The sequence below is a fragment of the Miniopterus natalensis genome, chromosome 18 (assembly GCF_054644295.1).
Source record: "Miniopterus natalensis isolate mMinNat1 chromosome 18, mMinNat1.hap1, whole genome shotgun sequence".
NCBI lineage: Eukaryota > Metazoa > Chordata > Mammalia > Chiroptera > Miniopteridae > Miniopterus > Miniopterus natalensis.
This window is the reverse complement of record NC_142098.1, coordinates 21853823-21873699: the sequence shown is the minus strand read 5'-3', so window position 1 is coordinate 21873699 and position 19877 is coordinate 21853823. Positions and strand designations below refer to the sequence as shown.

At 43.1% G+C, this 19877-nt stretch overlaps 1 protein-coding gene across 1 annotated transcript in view; it reads right to left on the bottom strand.

The window, feature by feature from the left end:
• Nucleotides 1–19877, bottom strand: part of ADAMTS18 (ADAM metallopeptidase with thrombospondin type 1 motif 18) — a 114147-nt gene that overhangs the window by 24857 nt on the left and 69413 nt on the right. Inside the window, exons 10-14 of the mRNA XM_087827240.1 lie at nucleotides 17753–17901; nucleotides 12005–12177; nucleotides 7956–8086; nucleotides 7026–7149; nucleotides 5838–6082 (exon numbers count right to left, since the gene is read on the bottom strand). Of these exons, the coding sequence (XP_087683366.1) occupies nucleotides 5838–6082; nucleotides 7026–7149; nucleotides 7956–8086; nucleotides 12005–12177; nucleotides 17753–17901 (822 nt within the window). The remainder of the gene's footprint in view (nucleotides 1–5837; nucleotides 6083–7025; nucleotides 7150–7955; nucleotides 8087–12004; nucleotides 12178–17752; nucleotides 17902–19877) is intronic.

Below are 19877 nucleotides of genomic sequence, written 5' to 3'. Positions count from 1 at the left end.
CCCATGGATGGTTCTCTCTCACTGATGTTTCTCTCTCTCTCCCTTCCTCTCCCTGAATTAATTTTAAAAATGTGGAAATTATCTAGTTTATAACAATGTATCTGCAGTGACCTCAGAATGTGTATGATTGCCAGGTCAATATTGACTTCTTTTGGTGCTGGGGTGTGCACGTGCCTGGGCAATGAAGAAATATAATACAGGTTCTTTAAAATTAGCTCTTTTCCTTCAACTCATTTACATATATATGTGTATTTCCAAATGAGAATTTGATTGATGGACTTAAATGCACAAACATTTTAAGATCTAAGATAATCATATAAATCCCTGATGATCCTTACGAATTTCCCCTGGCAACCGAGGAAACCAATGGGGCCAGCACTGTTTCAACTGACATGCACCTCTTGCAAATGTGGAAACACGTAGAGCCAAGGTTCCGAGAAGAACGGATGCTTGTAAGGGAGGCTACATTTTAAAATTGGGCGGGCGCATGACTCAGGGATAAAAGTAATGGTCTGTTTTCCATTTAGACTGAGCTTCCCTATGAAGACATTCTGCACAGCTTTGACATATAAACATAACCAGAAGCAGAAGACCCTTGTATTTGGTGTCAGGCCATGTGCTTTTCTCTTGGGGTTAACTGACAGCCATCAATTATTCCCAGGGTTGCATCACTCTGCCTTGTACTAGAAAACAATCAGAAATAAGCAAAAGGATCTTGGAAAACCACCACCCTGGGAGGGCAAGTTGCTCTTCTCTCAGACTGGGGTGAGTCTATTGTGAACCAACTGGTCAGCAACTTCTGTGCAAATTATTCATTTTGGGAAAGGCAAGCATTTTAGCAACCATATTGATTCCTCAAATGCAATTTAGGAGATCAAATTTCATATACTTTAAATGCTGTTCACTGTACTTAACTTTAAACTCTACCCAGTTCTAAGACTAGTCCTAAGAGATGATGAAATTCAGTGGTTTTTTAAAATGTGTCCTTTAGAAGTCTGGGCCTTTCAGAGAACTCCAGATTTTAACTGTGGTTTTGGGACTAGGAAAGAAATGGGGTAAGAAGAGGCTGGCCTCTGGGCCTGTCGCTCCTGACTTTGGTCAGAGAAACTCCTGTCACTTATTTATTGCCTCTACGTATGATTTTTCAACTTGGAAAGAAGATTCTACTTTTAAAATGTATAAGTGAATTTTATCATTGGATGTCCTTCATCCAGTAAGTATTTTTATGAGCACCTACGATGTCCCAGGTACTAAGCCAGCCCTGGAAGCTGCAAAGATAAGTCTTTTTGCTAACCTGGGGTCTCGGGTGCTATTAAAGTGCACAAGGACAGTGCTGTAGGATATAGTGGAAGACATTCGTTTACTATGAGTTTGGGGAAATCATTTCCCAAATGAGAAAACTGGGACCCAAATAGTTTAAGTGACTCATGCAAAGTGACACAGGGAGGAGGTGCACGGTAACCCATATTGCCAACTATTTATTTATTTTTAAATCCTCACCAGAGGATATTTTTTCCATTGCTTTTCAGAGAGAATGGAAGGAAGGGAGGAAAGGAGGGAGGAAGGGAGGGAGGGAGGGAGGGAGGGAGGGAGGGAGGGAGAGGGGGAAGGGGAGAGAGAGAGAGAGATGGGAGGTGAAGAGATGGGGAGGGAGAGAGAAGGGGGAGGGAGAGGGGGAGGGAGAGGGGGAGGGAGAGGGGGTGGGAGAGAGAGGGAGGAGGGGAGGTGGGAAGAGGGCGAGGGAGGAAGGGAAATATCGATATGAGAGACATATCGATTGGTTGCCTCCCGAATGCACCCTGATGGGCCAGGGATCGAGCCTGCAACTGAGGTATGTGCCCTTGGCTGGAACGGAACCCAAAACCCTTTGGTCCGTGGGTCAATGCTCTAACCACTGAGCCAAACCAGTTAGGGCAACTGTCACCTATTTATACAGATGCTCCCTGCTCTAGACCATGTGCTTCCAAAACGTATGGGATCCACATTCCAAAACTCACTCTTTACATCCGTTAAAGACCTGAGGCATGATCTATGTCTTAGCCACTGTGTATTTCCAATGTCCAGTGCAAGGCATCCAACAAATGCTCAATTTTTTCCCCCCCAGGCATCGAGAGGAAGTAAGCAGAGGAAAATTACTTTGGAGGTAGTTACCTAAATCAATACAGACCAAGGTGGTTGAAGATGGAAACTAGCGAAGATATTGGGAGGGTCTGACCAAGATATATCAACGAGACAAAAATAGGGACATGGTCCGTAAAATGCCATCCTCGTGTGTTTTGGCAAACACACCCTTCTGCTGAATTTCACACTATAATGAGAACTTTGTGAACACACAGATACTTTAAGTGCTTTCTTTCGCAGGCTTATACTTTCTGTGGATGGAACAGCATTTTTTATTTTGGTAGGTTCCCACACTTTGATTTTCAGCATCCCACAGGATTGTAAAATGCATTCAACATTTTTATATTGGAGTGAACATATTTTTGGCTCTGAAAGTATTCATTTTGGTTCAATTCACAGTTGTATGGGAAGGCGTATGAACTTGAACCTCTTTTAAAGAACACAGCCACGGATCACTTGGATACTGATATACAGTCTAGTTTTGGAAAAAATGTAATTTATTGCTTACTGTGATTTTAACTTTTTAAAATCACTGTGTTATATCGATTTAGGAGAGGTCTGAACACATGATAAAAACTGGCCTGAAATCTGATGTTCTCCCGAGAGGAATAAAGTGTAATTTAAATATTAAAGTCATTAACCCCAATATTTTTAAAAGATAAAATAGATGTAATACTAGGTCACTGGATTTGATTTTTTTAAAGCTCCTAACATATTTGCAAGTTTTGAATGAAACCATAACTCCTTTAAAAATACCAGTAATTCATGTCCAATTAATCAAATAAGGTTCCCTCTAGATTCCCTTTCAGACAGGTCACATTCCTAGGACATTAACTTAAGCTTTCATTGATTCTGTAAGTGGAGTGAGTACAGAAACTATGGCTTTGTAAAGCAATAGCTAAGCAACTGTGACCTTACTCCACTGCAGTGAAACTATGATTTTTGTATCAATAGAGATAGTATTATAGTTCTTATTTCTATTCATATAGTAGTAAACAAAATATTTAAAAAAATATATTACACGTATCCAGTTGGGACTGGGGAAGATTTTATGTTTTTATAACTTTATTTAGATCTACCCAATATTTTCCCTTATAATTTTTTCCCAAGGCGCTGCCTATATTTGCAAGCAGATTGACGAACTTGACCAATTTTGGAGAACTCCATCATCAACTGGGGTCATTCTTCTAGTTCTCAAAAATAGCTACTAAACATCAGAAAAAAAAATTGGATCTAATGAACAACCCAAAGATTTAATTTTCGCCAGGGCTGAATAATATAGCTAAATACGATATGGAGCTACACTTAGATTAAACAAAGCACAAGGGGAAATTCTCAGCCTGAAGCGGGGACGACCCTGAGTGACAACGTGTGGATCACCTGGTTAATCTGATGGGCGCAGACAGCGCCTGGGGATATTTGGGCTCTGAAGATGAAAGCACCAAGCAACCCTGCCGCTCTGCTCTGCACTTTCCACCACTCCTGTCCTGCCCTTTGTTGTGGTTTCCCTACGGGTGACATGCGTTTAATGGCAAACCTGAAATTACCCACAGCACTGTCCACACCCACTGGCACGGCTCTGTGTTTATGAACAAAACTGGAGAAACAACAACAAAGAAGGGTTGCTGGTCACAAGGGAGCAAAACACACATTTCTCAAGAGGCATGATCTACGCGTGGTTGTGAGTGCACATGGCTGAAGCCAGGAGAGGCACCTCACCCCACTTCTCCTAATATGTTATTTTTCAGCCATGAAACTTGTGTGAGCATTTGCTTAGAGATGGATCGAAGGCCTCCTAGCAAAACAAATGGAGCCACGTTGCTCTCAAACTTCAACCTTGCAAGCTCAGTATACCCCCCTAAAGAAAATATACCTTTTCTAGAGAAAAGTGAAAGATGTTTGTGGCCTAGATGCTGAATAGAGAAGATATAGAACAAACACACACATCTGAAAAACAGTTTGAAAAAAAAGTCCAGAAATCCTTAATCAGAGTGTTCGATTCTTGTCCCATAGGTCTAATGAATGTATAATTTCAGGGGCTGGCCTCTCTGTGGAGTTCCACCCACCCTAACTTTAACCCAATCTGACTAGGGGTTCCTAGGCTCATCCTCTGAAAGCCCTGACAGGGCAACAAGAATGTTTTGTATGGATGGCTTCTCTCAGAGTTAGTGTTGTGAAATCTTTGAGGGACCTTCTATCAGAAGTGACAGGACCCAGTACCCCAAGTTCATAAGATAATGGGAAGTGAACGCATGGTCAGGATCTAGGGCCTGTGTTGCAAACTCAAATGCTGTACCCACTGGGGCTAGAAGTTCTTTTTTCTTAAGAGATGTCAAAAATCTATATTTAAAAAAAAAAAAAGAAATCACCTTATATTAAAGCATTGACCCATTTTGTTTTAATATGCATATCTGGGAGCTGAAGCTGGCTTGTGGTCAGCAGATTGCTAACCACAGTCTGAGGTTTAGGTTTTAAAAACATATATGTGATATGCTCAGAAGGCGAAATGATGATCATGGTTACAAACATGTGCCAAGTACTCTGTAAGCATTGAATTTATCTGAAATAATCCTCACAACAGCCCTAATAATTAGCTAGTATTGTCTGCCCATTTTTTAAATGTGGGTATTAAGTGACACAGAGGTTAAGAAACTTGCCCAAGTTTATAGCTAGTTAAGACTCAGAATCCAACGTTACAGGTGGTCATTTTTTAAAGCTGTCTTCTGCTCACTTTCCTTAGTAAATGCTTAAGGCTAGTGCCTTTAATAATAATTATTAGTAGTATAATTATAATTATTATAATTATTATTACTGAATTAAGCTACCATTTCCTTTAACTGAGAAGAGCAGTATGCTTGGACCGAGCTGGAAAACATTTGAGCTACGGTTCTGCTCTGCTTCTTTCCTCGCTGCGTGAGTTAGGCAAATCTTTTAAGCTTTCTTCACACTTCATTGCTTGTTTTTCTGGCAAGTCGGTGAGGTAGGTTTCCTATCCCAATTTTATGGGTGAGAAACTGAAGCTCAAAATGACTAACACAAGTGCCTGGCTGTGTCCGCCCTCAGGACGTGGGAGCCGGTGTGACTTCCTCACAACCTCAGGCAAGTCACTTGCCTCGGAAAGCCATTGAGCAGCCCGGTCTTGAAAACTAAACATGTGGACCAAAGAAAATGTACCTGTGAGAACAGTCCTCAGAGCCACTTGCAGATGTGTCGGCTGTTTTCATGATCATCATTGCCCATTAATTCGTTTTCTTTTCTTACCTCTAAGAAAACGACAGCCTCCAAAGGCAAGGTGGTGTGCTATGATTAAAACTTTCTTGTCGCTCAAGCAAGGGTTCTTTCTGCTCTACCCTCTGGCCGCTGGGCCAGTGGGCCCAGGTGGTGAACGCCACCATGGACTATCCAAATGACACAGACACACTGGAACAATGTAGAACGTATTCCTACTCTGTGGACCCCTTAGCATTCGGGGCAGGCGAGTGCAAGAGCAAAAGGCCGGCACCTACACGTGAAACACACATTCCCTTGGGGACCCACTGGATCCTTGTCCTTTCCCCACACATGGAGCTGCAGCCTCTTCCCCTTTGCACCCTGACATTTAGCCTGCTGGAAACATGCACCAGAAGGACTGGGGTTCTTTAAGCCAGCTCAAAGTGGGGTCATGATTATAAATTTGGCAAGAGGCACTGAGAAGGGAAGGACCAGAAGGGGCTTACTTCGAAGACCAGCGTCTCATTGGTGGGTCCTGGCGCGTACAGACGTTCGGGGTGGTTGAAGGGGCGCTGGTACTCAAACACCGTCCCCCCGAAGAGGAACTCCCCGGGCCAGTCGATGCTCCAGCCCCCCGTTAGGTAATACTGCTGGTGGAGGCTTCGGACGGCGAGGTAACTGGAGGACATCTGCAGCTCCTGGACCTCGATGCTCCAGGCCCCTGCCGGAATGACGACCACTGGATAGTACTCTAAGTGGAGAGAACAGAACAGTCCTGTTTCCACTGAAAGTGACCAGAGAGATGCAGAGACATGTCGTGGCCATTTTTATAGAGTGAGGTTTTGGAATCATTAGCTGACATTCACTTCTACTCTTATGAAGTAAATGATCAATGATTTCATTTTCCAAGTGGTAGGAACACGAGAGAGAAGGTATACATGTGGCTTTCCCAAACGGCCGCGTGTGGGCAGAAGTCAGTCTGCAAGGCCAAGGAACTCAAGAATGCTTTTTTATGTCTCATCTCCCTACAAGAAAGCGACAGTCATGTATTCTCACGGTGATATTCAAAACACAGGGCCCCAAGTTTAATCTTACTCATGACATTCAGATAATTGCTTCAAATATTCGTCAAGCATGGTGAGGAGGTATTATCTAAGTTTCACAGTAAGTTCTCTGTTTAACAAGTGAATGCGGGGCGTATAGCAGCCTGGTCAGCATATTAAAACTGCCAAGTAGAAGGGCATTTGGTTTTGTTTTTTTAAAAATATGTTTTTATTGATTTCAGAGAGAGGAAGGGAGAGGGAAAGAAAGGCAGAAACATCAATGATGAGAGAGAGTCATCAATCTGCACACCCCCTACTGGGGATCGAGCCCACAACCCGGGCATGTGCCCTGACCGGGAATGGAACCGTGACCTCCTGGTTCATAGGTCGATGCTCAACCACTGAGCCACACCTGCCGGGCAGAAGGACATTTGTTTAACACAGCTCTGAGATGTGTGTATTGATAAGTCTTCACGTTAAAAACCCCATCTTTCCTCCCCAGCTCTTGCAGACGTGTCGAAAGCCATCATCTGCTGCTGTGTGTCAGGTGAGCCAGCTAAAGGCTCAACCACATTTAGCATCACTTGAACTTATTCAGTGACAAAAGACGTGTCCCACCAGTGACAGCAATGAAACAGCAGCAAGTCTTACCATTTGCTTTATGCTGGTTGAGGTACAGGCCTTTGTAAAACTTGCAAGTGGAATTATCACCTTTGCAAACACCGCATGCATCAGAAACGGCTTTAGAGCCGAGTTCATGATCGCATCCCACTGGCTGTGACAAAAGGGGGGGGGGTGAGAAAGATCACAGGTCAGAGAAGCCGGTGCCTAAGAACAACCCAGAGGTTTATGGTTTTCTCTGTTTCCAGGACATTAGGGAGGAGGCTCGCTTTATGATTAAAAACACAGGGTCAAGCTTTGACTGACTCGGGGTTCAGATCCTTCCTCTGCTGTTACCAGAATGCACGCCTAGGCGTCTGTTTAACTCATCTAGGCTTAGACTTTTCATCTATAAAACCAAAATAAAAATTCACCATTGTTACCAACGGCAGGGGAGCGTATTTGGGCCAGCTCTACTACTGAAACCTAAAAATGCTGGACAACACCACCCTCCCCACCCAAGAGATCAAAGATCTCACAGTCAACTTAAGAGAGAAAGTAGATACCCAAGAAGAAAGGACAACTAACAGAAATAAGTAGTAGCACTATTTCAAACACATTTGTGAGATCCTAATCACATGGTGAGTGTACTCAGTGAATACATTAAGTTTACTATTACACACGCTCTTTTGTCATTTCTATAGCTGCTAGGTAAAGTGGGCGATATCATCTCTATTCTATATACGTAAAAAATGGAGGGGACAGGAAACTGAGAAATCAGATGGGGGCCACGCAGCAAGTAAGTGGGGAATTTGGGGAATTTGGAGACGGTGCTCACATCCAACGTGAGACTGTTGCCCTTTAACCCTGCGCCACCTGCTCCTCTGCAGACAGAATCTCTTGCCACACTTCTCACATTTGCATTTGATATGAGGAAACACACACATGACCAGACATCCCAAAGCAGAAAGGTTCTCTTACTTCACAAATCCCATCAATACAAACATCATTTTTGTTTGGGGAGCAAGGAGTTCCGTCTTTCACCTTGCTGGACATTGCGAAAAAAAAGTCAAAGTTCTCGGCCTTGCAGTACAGCCTACATCGGTCTTCCTCTAGAGGCAAAGAGAGCAAGATAGGACACGGTCACGAGGAAATCGTAGGCAAATGGCATGCCCGCGAGGATGGGTGGGATGGACTCAGAACGCTAGCGTGGTCAAAATGCAAAACGTTATTTACACAGTTTTGTGTGTACATGTGTGTGTGCATGTTGGCGCATGTGTGCTTATGCATGTGGCTTTAAAAAATGTAAATACCATTTATTAATCCATATAAAGCTGCTTTAAAATTAATATATAACAATTTTATTTTTCTAATCCTTAGTAATAGCCATGATACACACATGGGCTGTGTAGCTACTCCCCTTGGATAGTAAATATCTGAGGCTTCGCAGGCCCTGTGGTCTGCCAACTGACAATATGTAAATAAAGGAGTGTTTAAAGTTCCAATAACACCTTCTATTTATTTTTAAATTTCATTTTTCAACTGCAGTTGACATTCAATGTTATTTTATATCAGTTTCAGGTATGCTGAATAGTGCTTAAACAATTATATAATTTACAAAGTGATTACACCCCCCCCCCCGATAATTCAGGTATCCACCTGGCAACATACATAGTTATCACAATATTATTGATTATGTTCCATATGCTGAACTTTACATCCCTGTGGCTATTTTGTAACTATCAATCTGTACCTCCTAATCCCTTCACCTTTTTCACCCAGCCTCCCAGGGCCCCCCACCTCTGGCAACCATCAGTCTGTTCTGTATCTGTGAGTCTGTTTCCGTTTTGTTTGCTCACTTATTTTGTTCTTTAGATTCCACATATAAGTGAAATGATATGTTATCTGTCCTTTACTAATAAAACTTTATGGTTTTTTTGTTGTTTTTTTTTAAAGCAGGTCAGATTTGGCCCACGCGCCATAGTGTGCTGACCTGTGATTTAGGACATGGCTTACTTTAGATATTTATTCAATCAATTAGGAAAAAAAAATTTAGGCGTGTCTGAAAAAAAGGCATATGGTGAAGGATGTTTGTAAAACATACAGAGAAGAATCATACCATGAAAAGGAAGCCAATAAACTGAACCTAAGGGCTAAAACAATGTAATTTTCATTGACCATTAAGTTTCTGAGAAGTTTCTGGTATCAAAGGCAAAAAGAAAAAGTATTATACTTATAGAGCTCTTATTATCGGAAAGAAGTTATTATACTAATTTCTCCAATAGAAAGAGTTCTAGGCCAGGAACTCCAGACGACATTTCTCACGAGGCCTGAAGTGGACAACGCTGCGTGATATCCCTGACAACAGCCTTACAACAAATGTGTAAACAGTTTGCAAACAGTTGTGCTTCATAAAACCTCTCAATACAGGACTAAACCAAAAATGAGAGAGAAGTTCAGTTATTATGTCCCAAATATGCAGATGTGTGCATGGATTTTTTTTTTTTCTCCCACCTAGGGTTTTTGTTTTTTTTTAATAGCAGCTTTAACACCGGCCGATTTTTGCATATGAGATTAGGGAGCTGGAATTAACAAGTAAGTTTTCCCAGCACAGGTTCCTGAGCAAGTTAAGAATTAGTCGATTAGAAACACAGAAGAAAAGCTCACTACTGTAAGACAAAGGTGGTCTACGTTTATGCGTAAGCCACTGCTTGTTTTTCGCAAACAGAAGGAAAGTCACAAGATCTTCAAATCATGGTCAGCCCTTTCTGATTCTAAGTATTGGAAGAAGAGGGGCCCGGCCAGCGTGGAGCAGTGGTTGTGTGCTGACCCATGAACCCAGGAGCCGAGGTTTGATTCCCGGTCAGGGCACGTGCCCGGGTTGTGGGCTCGATCCCCAGTCGGGGCCATGCAGGAGGCAGCCGATGAATGACTCTCATCATTGATGTTTCCCCCTCTCTCTCTCTCTCCCTTCCTCTCTCTGAAATAAATAAAAATCTATTTTAAAAAATAAATAAAAAAGAAGAGGGAAGGACAAGGCAGCCTTCACTTTTTGTCTCCCTCCATTGGATTTGAGATCCTAAGGCTGGGGTCTCTGCTTTACTCAGTGCAGTTTCCTCTGCATCGGGCAGGGCGTCTGCCATGCTCTGTAAACGTCTGTCAAGTGAATGAATGAAATGGCATGCTCCTTACTTAGTAAAAACTCCAGCAAAATTAGTGGAAGGGCTTTGAAACCCCCCCAAATCTTCCAAGTTGCAAAACTTATTTGCTTAAGTTCCTCCTTACGTATTCAAGATGGGGCCTATTTAAAGATTCATTAACAGATCCCATAAACACTATATTTGAATGGAAGATGTAATGTGGGAAAGGCCAAGGGATATCCAAGGAGACAAAGCCAAGAGCAGAAGGGGAAACGAAAGGAAGGACGACAGAGTCTTGGAGAAAGAACCGTGGATAAGAAACAGGGAATTACGGGAAAGTACGACCAAGAGAAAATAACCCTTCAAACGTCAGAACTGAAAGCAACTGCAGCTGTTCTATTCAACTGTCCACTGAAACTGTTGGACAGTATCCTTTGCAGGTAATTACTTCTTTCTCCATAGAATGCCTCTAGCGATGGAGAGCTTACAACTCATTGCAAAAGTTACAGTATGTGCTGAGTGCTGTTCTAAGATGCTGGAGATGCAAGCGTGCTCTAAATGGACAGTGGCTCCATTGAAACAGGTAATAAATGGCTAATATAAACTCATGCACTGGTAAGAACTATGAAGAATAAAGCAGATGAAGGGTTCCAAGAATGATAAAGAGAGGAGGACATTTTGGGTAGCCTGGCAAGCAGAGTCTCTCTGAGGAGGTGATATGGCTAGAAAGTTCTCAGACCTTGAGTTAATGCTATTTGCTGAAAGCAACTGCAAATTAATCTAAATCCCCTTCTACTCAATCACCCTTTGAATTTCTGAAGGTAACTAATTTCTGTTCTATAGGAAATATCTACATAGATTCCTCATTGCTTCCTCCAAGACACAGATTTCAGGCTTTTCATGCCTGTCTTTATCTGTGCTTTGGATACTTATGACCCGGAGACAGGCCAATGCTTCTGCAACGGCTGAGCAAAGTGGCACCACATTTCTGAGGGGAGGTGTTCCCTGTTACAATGATGCCTCTAAGTACATTAGCTGCTCTGTGGGAATTGGTAATCTAGGTTCCTTCTCAACTTTTGCACAGGAATAACCCTCGTTCTGATTCCCCATGAGTAGTCTCTTTCCATTTTACACATGTGTGGTTCAGACTCCCATTTATCATTTCTCAAGGGAGCATGGATGAGTTCAGATTAATTCAGTGAACGAAAAAAATGAAACGGAAGCAACTGGAACAGTGACAGCTTATTCTGCACAGGTAATAGGAAGCACATCAAAATTGGATATTACAACTAAAAGAAATGTTTTGATGCTTAACCAAAATAAAAACAAATTTATTTAAAAGTAAAATACAAGCCATTACTTTAAGTTACAATAAGTACTAAGAACCTAGTATGGAGACATTTTTTATTTGAGTGTGTGTGTGTGTGTGTGTGTGTGTGTGTGTGTGTGTGGACATACTCTGCAGATAGACCTTCCCATGCTTGTAATCATCTAACATGTCAGTTACTGAGTATGGTGTCTCTATGGGGTATATATGGTTTCATGAGTTTTTGGTCTGGATAATTCATACCAATTTCAATTAACATCCCTGGGAGACTTAATTGCTGAAATGTCAAAGGTAAGTTTAGAAATATAAGTGCATTCCAAACACATGAATACTTTGGCTTACAGATGTGGGACACAAGGGGTGTCTTGTGGGGAAAAAAAAGTGTGGAAAAATAAACAAAATCTTTGGAATTGAATAAAAAATATGAGCCAGGATGGGTCTGGGGAACAAAAGATTAAAAATTGAAACTCTTTCATATAGGCAGCAATTTCTTCTGGGGTGTTCATTCACGTTATCATCCACATAGAGACACATTTATTTGAGGGGCACGGGGACCAAATTACCTTCCACTTTCGTATAGGGTTTCCACTGGTAGAACCATCCACGGAAAGGTTTGCTGTTATATTCTGCACACTGCTGGGCTCGAAAATCCAAGCTATTTTCATTACAAGGGTTAATGTTGCACAGCTGATAAATGCGGCTAGAACCTGGACAGAACTTGCCACCATACTGAGGCCTAAAAATAAAATTAAAGAACTTTAATGCTAGCAGTCAAAGGGCCCACTATGTCACAGAGAGTAGTATATGGAGGAATAACCCAGATGGGTGTTGTAGCAGTGTATACAGCCTGTTATGAGAATGGAAGCATGTAGCATACAATGTGTCCCAGCCCTTCTTGTATCCATGGCAGACATAACTAATCAATCAGATTTTTTTTTTTTTTTTTAAGCAGAAACTGATATGTCCTCAAACTCCCTCTCAACATAGCCCTCAGGTAGCCCCTACCACTGCTCATCAATTGGAACTGACTGGTTAGATCAAACTTATTTGCCATCTCTGATCCAATTTTTACATTCTGAAAATTTCCTTAAAGACGGATGAAGGCATAGCCTTGACACTCGCCTTATCACCTTATATATTAGGAAATCTGTAAGTACACCTCAATGTTTTATTAATATAGATGTGTGCCCCCTGCATACATACACTCTATGTTGGCATCAAAGCTCTTCAAATGCAAACCCAACCAACTCCCCAGCCTCTCTCCCATTTCTAAACACTCACCATCTTTCCACAGGTCGCCCTGCCCCTGCTGCTATGCAGAAATTGGGGACACTGGGGAGAAAGAGCAGGAAGGCCCATCTGCCATGTTTTCTGTTCCAGCTTTGTCAGTCATTGAGCTGATGTTTTGATTACTGTCTGACTCTCGTGCGTTTTACTCTAATTGCTCCTAAACTCCAAGGCAAAACACTCCCTCTTTTTCATCTGCACAATCACTTTTTAACTTTGCAGGTGGCCTACTCTTTTCCTGCCAAGCGTGATGGGAAATGGATTTCAAGAGTAGGGGATCCCATTAGAACATAAATAATTAGGATCTAATGGCAAACTAAGATCTGGGTAGGCAGGCGGCAAAACCCAGAAAGCAAAGGAGAGAGTAAAAGGAGCACAAACCACACTGAAAAATCACCGCTAGCATCTTATCCCGCCTAGTCCGGGCACGAAGCGATCGCCTCTTTTCATTCCCACTTTTTTTTTTTTTTTTTAGTAGTTTTCTACAAAGGCTAAAACCCAACGATGGATCGTCTCACACCAAAGCTCAATGCAAACATGTAACATGAAAGAAGGCTCCAGGTTAATAAATTTATGTGATTAAAATTCCTTGTCTCTTTAGGAAGCACAAGAATGCTATAAAACACCCCTGGGTTTGCTTCAGCATATTTTACCAAGTCCTCCTATAACTGCATGCTAAAATGGATTCAACAGAAACGGGAAGTGTCATGCTGCCAAAATGAGATTTTTCTGCTATTTCAAAACATTCTGGAGTAACTACTTAAACATCCAGCAGTCACTGTGCTACATCAAATCCCTGAGGACTTCTTAAATCATTATCTAAAAAGCATTCAGGAAAACTTGAAAGTGCCATCTGACAGCCTTCCTGTTGCTGGTCATCTTTACGAAGCACATGCCAAACTTCCTCAGCGTGAGACGCTCTGTCTGAGATTTTACAAATAACCTTCATTTAGGCGAGTTAAATGCAATAAAGTCAAAGAGGACCGTGCGTGTTACTTTTTCAATTCAGGAAAGAGGAACGTGGAAAAGACTTCAGAACTCTTGTAGCCATCTGCTCCCTTGACAGATGAAGAGACAAGTGGCTGGGAGAGCTCACAAAACTTGCAGAGAGGTCACAGGGCCGCAAGAGAGCAGGGCCAGCCCCCGTCGCGGGCTCAGCTCCACTCCGCCCGCACTTCACTGAGTTAGGCACCGGGACCGTGCGTGGACGGGGGAGAGAGTCTCCAATGAGGCAGATCTGGATTTCAATACGCTCTGCCTCCTCCCAGCTTATTTTCAGGCAATTTTATTTAACTTCCTAATCTGCAAAGTGGGGGCAACTGTGACAATGAACTGAGATAGCATTTGGAAAGAAATTTTAGGGCAGAGTCTAGGGTCCAGTAAGCGCAAATCAATTGTAACTATTTTTAAATGCTTTCTACTTTTAATGACAGGCAAGAATTTGGATTTTTACATCAAATCTTCAAATACAGGTACATTTTTTTTTTCTGCAGCTATGAACATGCATGTTAGGGTAAATTAACAGAAAATTCTACTATGGCATCCCTTGGTATATAATAAGTTCTTTAAGACTAAAAACAAAAATATAAACAGTCAGAAAACAAATGTCCAGGCACATGACTCTGTGTTTATACTGGACTATTATGAAGTATACCTGTAATTTGCTTCTGCATAATTTATCAGGTCCTCCCTATAAATGGCTATCATATTGGCTGGCTGGCTGATACTAGAACCAATTGGTTCTAGTACACACACACACACACACACACACACATTCCCGGGCCCCTCCCCAGACACTCCATAAGCATACGTGATGGGGAAGACCCAGACATCAGTTTCTGTAAAGCACGCTGGGGACTCTGATCCTCAGCTGAGCCTGGAAATTACTGGCTGGGAAAAGAGCCAGAGAGTTGATTCAATTATTAATCTGGAGCTATGACCCTAGTGGCCTGTTATTATTTCTCAACTAGACTAGCATTTTAGGAAAGTTCTAGAATACCTTAGCAGGTTTAATTTTCACTGTTTTTAATTTCACTGTTTTCTTAAACAGAGTTTATAGGAATTTTACCAGGCTCTGTTAGGTGTTATGATTTAATAGTCAGGGACCCAGGAAAAATGTCAAAGGACTAAGACTGTGGCCTCTTGGTCTGACTCTAACATGACCAGCTTGGTGACCTGAGTGAGAATTGCTGCCACCCCTGTTACCTCCTTGTAAAATAACCGGATTAGACAACGGGTTGCAACTCATGTATCTGTTCTAACCTGATTAGGAACAAATGCCCAGAGAAGTGTTTGGAGAAGGTTCCCAAGGGCTCCGAGTAGAACATAGGGCTCCAATCAATTATAAATGTCTGCCACAGATATGGGAGAAATAAAAACGGTCCTATGTCCCTGGCACTGGCCATTCCAGGACCAGATATCCTGTAAAGCCTTATGAAGCTGAAAAAGCTTAATATACATCCCTGAATCAGCCAGGAATCATTCATTTTTTATGAAACAAAAATATGTTCTGGGAAAACCATCATCATGTGAAATAAAAAGCTCACACTGCATTCACATGAAAAAATAAAAATGGTCAGGCTGAGTGATGGGAACAGACCAAATGTTTAAGCTGAAGGAAGAAAGAAATCGGGAACCCGAAATAGGGAAGAAAAAACAGCTGTACCACAACCAAGTGAAATAGGAACAGAGAACAACTAATTCAATTGCCTTGGGATAGCCGGTCACTTGCTTGTTTTATTTATGACTTCAAACTTAATTAAAGCAAACAGTACCCTGATTAGACTTAATCTCGTTTAAAATTAAAACTGCACCAAGTGGAACTACTTTAGTGATTAATTCTTCTATTAGGCACCTCTAACATTACAATATGATATTTCCATGAACAATGCCCTATTATAACGAGAGCTCTCAATCCCACAGATATGGGAGAGGTTCTCGTTTAAATCTCAGGGGCGTCATTCATACACTTTACCAGCAGGGCTATTAAATTAGGCGATCGATTTTTTTCCTTGGGAAAATATCAAGATTGTAAAATGTTGCGATGTATGAAAACCAGATCCATGAAATCTGTTGCAAAAAATGAAAAGTAATATGATGAACTTGAAAATTCTATCCAAGACACGGGCCATGTTCAAAGTAGACAAGAGTGGTTTTAATAATCTGATATAAATTGTACATGTATCATAAACCTCCCTACCATTGTACATAGTGACTGGGTCTGATTAGAGTAGTTAGTCTCAACTGGAGATGACTTTGCCCCTGCAGGACATTTGGCAAGGTCGGGAGAGATTTTGGGTTGTCACAACTTGGAGGCTGGGGGGCGTGGGAGGGGGCAGAGGGAGGGAGAGTCATTCTACCCGCCTCTAGCGGGTAGAGGCTAGGGATACTGCTAAAGAGCCTGCCACGGACAGGACCAACCCCCACACCAAAATAATTTTCAGGCTTAAAATGTCAATAGTGCCCTAGCTCAGTTGGTTAGACTTTGTCTCGATACGCCAAGGTTGTGGGTTCGATCCCTGGTCAGGGCACATATAAGACTCAACCAACGAATGTATAAATAAGTGGAACAACAAATCTCAATCATTCTCTCTTCCTCTCTCTAAAATCAATCAATAAAAAAAAATTAAAATAAAATGTCAATAGTGCCAAAGATGAGAAATCCTACATTAGCCTGAGATATCCTAAGAATACCTAACAAACCACGGTTAATGAATCTCCCAATCCTTCCTTGTGTTTTGGAACAAACTGGCCTTTTGGTCCAGCTCAGCCTGCTCACTCACATGAAGTATCATTTGTTTCTTTAAAATTTTGCTTGGTGGGCCCCGAGGCAGACCCAGGTTATTGGGATTAAATCTGTATCCTCACTCCCCATGCTACGCCACCACTCAAATCATGTAAAATCAACTCCACTATTTTCCAGAGTCCCATCACGTCCTCACTCCATAGCATCCTCCAAAGTCCAATTTCATTAGTAAGGCCCCTCCCCACTGCTTCTGAGGGCTGGCCCTCTGTTACCCTGTGTTCCTAAGATGAAATGACGAAAACCACATGGACCCCAGAACCTTTGTTGAATGCCCACTGGATGCACCTCCATGGTCAGACATTCTACAGATGCAATTTTTAATCTTCCCCAAACCTCCAGAGGCGAGTATCATTATCTCCATCCTATATGCATAAACCCAAGCTCGAAGTTCACACGACCTTCCCAAAGCCACGCAGTGAGTAAGTGCAGGCCAAACACTTGGAGTGGAGTCATATCTTTCTGTCTCCTGAACCTGGGCTCTTTCCACATAACCATGCCAATCAGGAAACACACACGTGCTTCCTGCGGGAATTAGAGCTGATAAAAGTAACATTAAACCACCTTCTCCGCACAGCACCACCTATGGTTCAGAATCCCAGTCCTAGACCAGAGGACCGCACAGGTGATCACCGCCAATTTCAATCCACAGATACTCTGACTAATCCTCATAATGTTTGGTTGTGTTTTGTTTTGTTTTTTTAAAGAAAATTGAATTTGTTATCAATATTTTAGAAATTAGGAAAATGTCACATGCAACATTCTTTTAGATTTCTGGTTTCTCTTGAAAAGTCAGGCAGATCTGGCAACACGAGCTGACATACATTCCTGAGAGGCAAAAATCAGCGCACTGCTTTCCCCAGGTCATCAGTCTGAGAGAGACACGTGCCCCCCCAGGCAAGCCTCCCTGCTCCAGTCGCACAGGCCCTCGGGTATGTGACTGTGTAACCCTAACTTCGATTCAGAAAGCGGCTCAGACCATGACCACCGTGACTGGAGCCGTGATCATCACGCTCCCAGGTGGAATAACGCCTTTGCCGGTTCTGCTTCCGCTCACAGTGCCTCCCCGCAGGGCGCACAACCTTTACGCGCAACAGCCAGACCCTCGCTGATTGCTATGAACCCGAGAGAAGAAAACTGCCCTTAAAAACAGAGCCAAACAGGTAGGTTCCCCGCTGAAGGTCAGCGCCTTACAAACCCCGACCTCCTGCTGGAGCCTTACCTGGGGCTGTTGCAGTGTCTCTCCTGGTACCTGACTCCTCCGCCACAGGTGCGGGAACACTCCGACCACTTGGACCAGGCCGACCACTGGCCGTGGATGGGCCGGGGCCCGTGCTCCCCGAACTTGACACACTGGCCTTGACGACACCACTGTGGAGAGAATACGGGACATGTTTCCTGTAAGAAGCCACCTGGGAAAGGGCAAGGAGATGCAAACACCTGCACAGGAACAGGAAAAGCGAGTCTGCTGGCAAAGGGGAGAGCGCGGGACACCCCGACGGGATTCCTTCGCTGGCGGTGCTGTGCAAACAGGGGGCTTAGTCTGCGTTTTGAAAAGCTGAGGTCTGGAGAGAAGAGGCATCTGTCACCCACAGATGCTTTCTGAGCTGTGGACGTGAACTGTGCAGATGAGATCCCATCCAACAGCCAAGGGAGTCAGAGCAGAAAAGTGACAGCAGGGCCTCCCCGGACGTACAGAAACAGCACAGTGTGGAGAGCATTTGGATCACGCACTCACCAAGAACCAGTTGTTAAGAAACAAAATTCATTATTCCAGATGGTTATCTCATAAAAACAGAGACAACTATGCACACATTGCTGCGTATCCCACCTATACTGCATGTCTTATAAAACTGAAGAGCTTTCCGTTGACACACACAGTGCTTTTAAGTAACACCTCTCTGCGTACAAAAGGCCCCGACTTAAGTCCCTCGGACGACTTGGAACTGAGGGTCTTCTGTGATTAGCTTTTGGTCTTCCGCTTGCCAATGACTGTCCAAGCCAGGGAGAGAAGGGTTTTCTGCGCTAACCTTTTCGTCTCAGTTTTCCTCTAGAACACAGTCCAGGCGCTGCCGGTCATCTCTGTCCCGGGGGGCTGCGTGAGCCTCTGGTAGTGGTGTCTTTCTTGGGGTGCTCTTCTGATGAGCAAGCTCTGCCCGACTTAGATCAGTGCACACTTCTCCGAAAGCCTCTGCAATCAGATCCAGAGGGCTGGGGTCTGCACTGCGCCAGGTTCAGCCGGGGAGTGGGGTTCGCTTACAGAATTACGGGGAGGTCTGACTTTCAAATCTTCACTCTTCCCCCGTGAAGCATTTGGCTTGTGGCTATTTACTGTGTTGCTGGTGCACTTTGTCTAGGTCAAGATACTGCTTCCTGTCTTCAATTTTTTTGCCATGAACTGATTAACTCTTCTGTTTATAATTTTTCTTTCCCTTGGACTAACTGCCATTTCAGAGTTTGCACGAAATCATAAAACACAGTTGAGGACTTAGGGGGCGGGGAGCAGTCCGTCATTTGAGGAGTTCATCTACCATAAGCAGGAATCTCTGGCTCTTCCCTCGCAGGAGTCCCCGCAACGCTCCGGGACAGAGCTCAGTGGCTGAGACAAAACAGCAACGGCGGCAGCCACAACAGCAACAGCAACAGCAACAGCTACAGCTACAGCTACAGCTACAGCTTATTAAGTTCCATCTATGTGCCCCAATGGTGCAGACGGGAGGAAGGGAGGGCTTCACACGCAGTGTCTAACGTAACCGTCACAAAGTGCTTAGGGGCCAATAACTCGAGCAAAGAGGTACTAACTTGCCCAAGTAGCTACACAACTAGCTGGGGCTGGATTTAAACTCAGCAGCCACAACTCCTGAACCTCTGATCTAAATTCTTTTTTAGGAATGTGGTTTTTAGATCTGTTCCAACCCTTCAATTATTTTGACTTCCTTTAATGCCAGTATTCATCCTAGGACTGACAGTCTCCTCGGTTTTTTCTATGAGTATAGGAATCAGGAACATACAGGAATATACGTCCATACATGCACAATCCACGTGTGTATATAAAATTCCACATATAACATGTAAATATTAAATAGACACACACAGAACTGTATCTAGTCACACGGATGCATTTCTAGCACTGCTTTCTAATTTCAAATGGAATGGCCAACTGGGCAAATGTCTTTAATGATAGACAGCGAGCACAGACCTTTCTTTCCTTGCACATGTACTCTTAGATAAAACAATGGGGCTTTCACACCCTCGCACATTTACTGAACATTCATGGCACAGCTCTCACTGAATGACAAGGGAGGGACTGAACGATGGGGAAGGATTCAGCTGGGTTCTAGTTATAG